Source organism: Rhamphochromis longiceps, linkage group LG11 (assembly GCF_057381845.1).
Source record: "Rhamphochromis longiceps isolate RC_006_pf linkage group LG11, R_longiceps_female_GT1.1, whole genome shotgun sequence".
Lineage (NCBI taxonomy): Eukaryota > Metazoa > Chordata > Actinopteri > Cichliformes > Cichlidae > Rhamphochromis > Rhamphochromis longiceps.
This window is the reverse complement of record NC_140567.1, coordinates 13,666,172-13,670,446: the sequence shown is the minus strand read 5'-3', so window position 1 is coordinate 13,670,446 and position 4,275 is coordinate 13,666,172. Positions and strand designations below refer to the sequence as shown.

The 4,275-nt window shown below is 39.9% G+C and overlaps 1 protein-coding gene across 1 annotated transcript; it reads right to left on the bottom strand.

Annotated features, from left to right (window-relative positions):
* Positions 1-2,829: 2,829 nt before the first annotated feature.
* LOC146658665 (uncharacterized) lies at positions 2,830-4,012 on the bottom strand. Its single transcript, XM_085421718.1, has 2 exons — positions 3,633-4,012; positions 2,830-3,424 (listed from the first exon to the last, which is right to left on the bottom strand). Exons 1-2 carry the CDS (start codon positions 3,976-3,978, stop codon positions 3,069-3,071), a joined length of 702 nt encoding a protein of 233 aa, XP_085277844.1. The 5' UTR covers positions 3,979-4,012; the 3' UTR covers positions 2,830-3,068.
* Positions 4,013-4,275: the final 263 nt, after the last annotated feature.

Sequence of the window (4,275 nt, the reverse complement as noted above, 5' to 3'; positions counted from 1 at the left end):
GCCGCTGACCTTTTAACAGAATGAACTACCACATCATCTTCCAGCTGGGAAGACAATTACAGCAAACTGAAATGTTGCCATTTTAATTTTAAGCTTTCAATCATTTTTGTGATTTCTTTGCAAATGCATTCTGACTATAACAAATGGTAACGCCTGAGCCCTGAGCCTTATCGTTTCACGTCTACTTATTTCCTGTGAGCAAAGAAGGAAGCCCGCTGACATTCAGCCACATTATTTTGGCACAGTGATTCGTGGCCACCACCTGTGACTTGAACCACACATAATACAATGCACGGCAAATGCTGTGTCAACCGCACCACGACACATGCACACAGATGCCAAGTGAATTGCATGTTGAAACCCCGACCAGCGACAGAGATGGACAATCATGTGGACATCAGTAAACAAAGTGGCGAGTGGTGAACAGCTAGAACCGCACTTTCACTCTTTGCTACAATATCTTAATTCAATTTCTCCCCAGCCACCTGCAGGGAGATGCTGTACTACTGATGCAACTGCCAACCTGTTATGGAGGGAATGTGATAGAGAGGAAGCTTATGGAAGCCATAACTGGCTTTTTTTTAAGGCCATGATGGCCTGCAGGTAAGTGATTTACAGAAAATCAGGTTGATGCCGTTCAAACCCTCTGCCAGAGAGGCACGTTCCAAGGCCGGGCAGTAGTAAATCTTTTTCAAAGCGTCAGCATTTCCTTCCCTGCTTACCTTGGGCACTGCTGGAATAAATTCACACACAATTTTCAAACCTGAAATTGGTCATTTCTTGTGCGCCTCCTCACTCAAGGATCTCTACAAATTGTCTGAGGGTGCTGTTTGCAGGCTTGTCTCGCTGTATTTGACCTGGCACCCGATCCATATACTCTGTAAAGAGAAATTTCTGAAACTTTCACCCATTTTAGAAGGAATTGGTTATGGTGCTGTGGGCTGATTTGACATGGTTTGTGCACAAAAAGGCAGCATATCTGATGTGTTCAAACTCACTACACACCTGAGTTATATTTGTACACAGCGCTGGTTGTTGTCCAAACGCTGGATCAAATCCTAGCAAATTTGTGGACATGTACCTTTGAATGCAGGAGTTCATTTAAAAGACAGATGGCCTTGGAGAAATCTAGACAAATTACTGCAATAAACATAATCTGTTAAAAGCATGAGATGATGTACTACAAACTGTAAAAAAGATACAGGTGCTGAGAAATGGAAACTGCCACTCCTATTATTTCAGAATTACAAAAAAAAGAAACTTGGGTGATTTAAAAGAGAAAGTTTATTAAGACGGCATCACTGATTGAGCTGCAGAGTTGAGAACTGGCTTCTATGTGAAGCATACAAGCATTAATTTAATAATAAAATAATATTATTAGAACAAATCTTTATTTCAGCTTAAATCTGAATTCTAAAGAATTTGTTCAGCTTTAACATCTGTTGTTTAAATCATAAAGAGATAAAAACACAGGGATTAAAAAAAGTTGTATTTGCTGTTGCCTACATTGTAGAAGGATGATGTTGCCTCGAGACCTAACCAGAAAAATTAATGTAGTCGAGAGTTAAAGTGAGATTCACCAGGTTGGAGAACCTGAGATCAGTTGTAGTGGTGCAGTGTGGGGAAAAATGTCAGAATAATTTCTGTTGTGAGCTGCGTCTACAGGCTGTGATCAGCTAACGTGCTGCTGCTCTGAGGTTTACTAGAGTGGGTTTACACAGCTCGGTTCATCAAGATATAAGCTGACGTTACACGAGCTATCACGGCTGATTTCCAACCTTCAGACACTATAAAAGTGGTCTTCAGTGAGTGAGTCTATTCAGCATCATCACATTAAATTTAATTTGACGTCTGCTACCCTTGATGTAACCTCACATCACACTCTGCTCTGTTCCAGTCCAACATCATGCATTACAGCAGACTTCACCACACTACCGCAAACGAACCTTTCTAGCCTGCACTTAACTACGCAGTATTTTCATGCAACCTTTGAATAAGCTAAATATATTTCAATTTGTTTTGCAAGATTTTTCACAATATGAAAAATAACACAACTTCAGCAACACATCATGGAGGCTATCAATCCAATATCTGTTCAAAACACCCTAAAACGATTGAGGATGTTAGAAATAGGCTATAAATTTCCAGTTTATCAAATCCACTGAGCAGTCCTAACCTTTAAATATAACCTCTTCTTCCTCTCCTGTCCTGTCTTTCTTACATCTCTCTTCAAGTTGCCTCTCATTCTTTTCTCTCCCTGAGAAATACAGCAGCTGTACCTTTAGCTAGCAGACTGACAAACTGCACAGAAACAGCCTGTGCGCTTGATGATATTTGTCGAGCTGTTAGAAATGGCATGCTACTTAAAAAAAATCACTCCCTTTATGCTCCCTACTCATCAGTAGTAGAAGTTAGATGTTGAAATATCACATCTTATAGGCATCTACAACAAAAACACTGTTCTGGATTCTTTTAACCCTGTGCTTAGCACAGCAGATGACGCATGAATTATGTTTGCCTTTTTTCATTTCGTCATGTGCAATACACAAATAGGATTGCCTAGGGTGCGTTATTGTTCTCACCATTTGGGTTCATACTGGTTTTAAGTTGGGAGGAACACACCACTGGGAAATAATCAGAGGTGGAAAGAGTACTCAAAATTTGTACTCAAGTACAAGTACTGTTACACTGGTTAAATTGTACTCAATTACAAGTAAAAGTACTGGTGTTAAAAAATACTTGAGCAAAAGTACAAAGTACTGTTCTCAAAAACTACTCAGAGTATTAATTACTTTTTAACAGACTGATGTTTTATTCTGTCGTCAATAGCAGGCATTCAACTCGATTCACCAGTATAAATATTTATGTTCAAAGCACATTTTTCAGATGAACAAGGTATAGAAAGGTAACTTGTTTTGTAAATAAATGTAGATATAAAAGAAGGAATTTTGTTTGTTAAAACAATGACAAAAATGTTTCTGAACATGCGTCGAACCATTTAAACTTTTCCCCATACACTGAACAACAGGCAGGTAAGTGTCTTAAACTCTTAGCATTTCTTTCACACTTTACTTTCTGAACCTTTTGTTCAGTTTCAGCAAGAGCTGGTTTTCTAAATTAACAGAGGCAATCCGACTTCGTTTGGCAGTGAAGAGTAGACCAGCACAGCTAAAAAGTCGTTCACACGCAGCAGAAGCAGGCAGAGCTGTGTTTAGTTTAAGAGAGAGGTTTTTGATGGCTGAGAAGGAGTGCAGCAGCTCCATGGTGTCTGTGGCACAAGCAAGGTAACCATCAAGCTCAGCTGCACTTTGCAGCCTTCTGGAGATTGGTCTGGAGAAGAATTCATCTTCATCAGATGACTCTCTTTGCTGATCCTCACTCTCATGCTCTGTCGTTTCAAGATGTTGTTTGATGTATGTCAAGGCTGTAATTGCAAGTAGATAACACAATTTTGTTATTTAAATTTCAGTGATTATTCCTGAACACAAATTTAAAATCGGCAAATTCTCAAAAAGGATTGTTTAGTATTCAGGACAGACCATCAATAACTTACAACGTATTAGGTGAAATACTCACTTAAGCATGTGTTCAAATGTAAAAATACACAAAAATGGGATCACATGAATCCTTACCAGCCTCTATTACATCTGCTCTGTCAGTCCAGGAAGTCTTGAACTTGGGTAAGAGGACTGCAGCTGCAGCCAACTCTGGATCTTCCATCATCGCTCCAAAACGCTTTTGAAGGCCATTTTGCAGGGCTCTGATGAGTGGCACGCATGTCTTGCTTGATGTCTCCAGCCTGCTAAGTTTGGACAGTAGTTGTTGGATTACTGGCAGGAGCCATCCCATAAAGGAAGTGGACTCAGACTGAAGGGTGTTTGAAGCTTTCACCAGTGGCTTCATGGTGGTACAGTACTCCCTTAGGAATGCAACTTCTGCAGGACTCAACCTGTAAGACACAACAACAAAACCCACCATGACTATAATAGGGATCTTCTGATTTAATATTAAGAGTCTGCTCACCTTTTTAACCATACATTAAGGAAAATTCACAAAATTTGAAACCATATTGGTAGGTGTCCAATTTTACTCACATTTTCACCTTGAACTCCTCACAAATGCTCCTGATGGCATTTTCCCCCTTCTCATCAATGATGCGTATTATCCTTTCAATGGCAAGGTAGGTTGAATTCCACCGTGTTGCATTGGGACGAATGATCTGTAGCTCACACTTGTCCTCTACCACTTCATTAGCCAAATGAGACCGGCCAGTTT

Coding starts and splice junctions, on each gene's coding strand:
- LOC146658665 (XM_085421718.1), bottom strand. CDS start 3,978: ATGGTGGGTTTTGTTGTTGTGTCTTACAGGTTGAGTCCTGCAGAAGTT. Junction 3,425..3,632: donor AGCAGATGTAATAGAGGCTG/GTAAGGATTCAT, acceptor TTGCAATTACAG/CCTTGACATACATCAAACAA.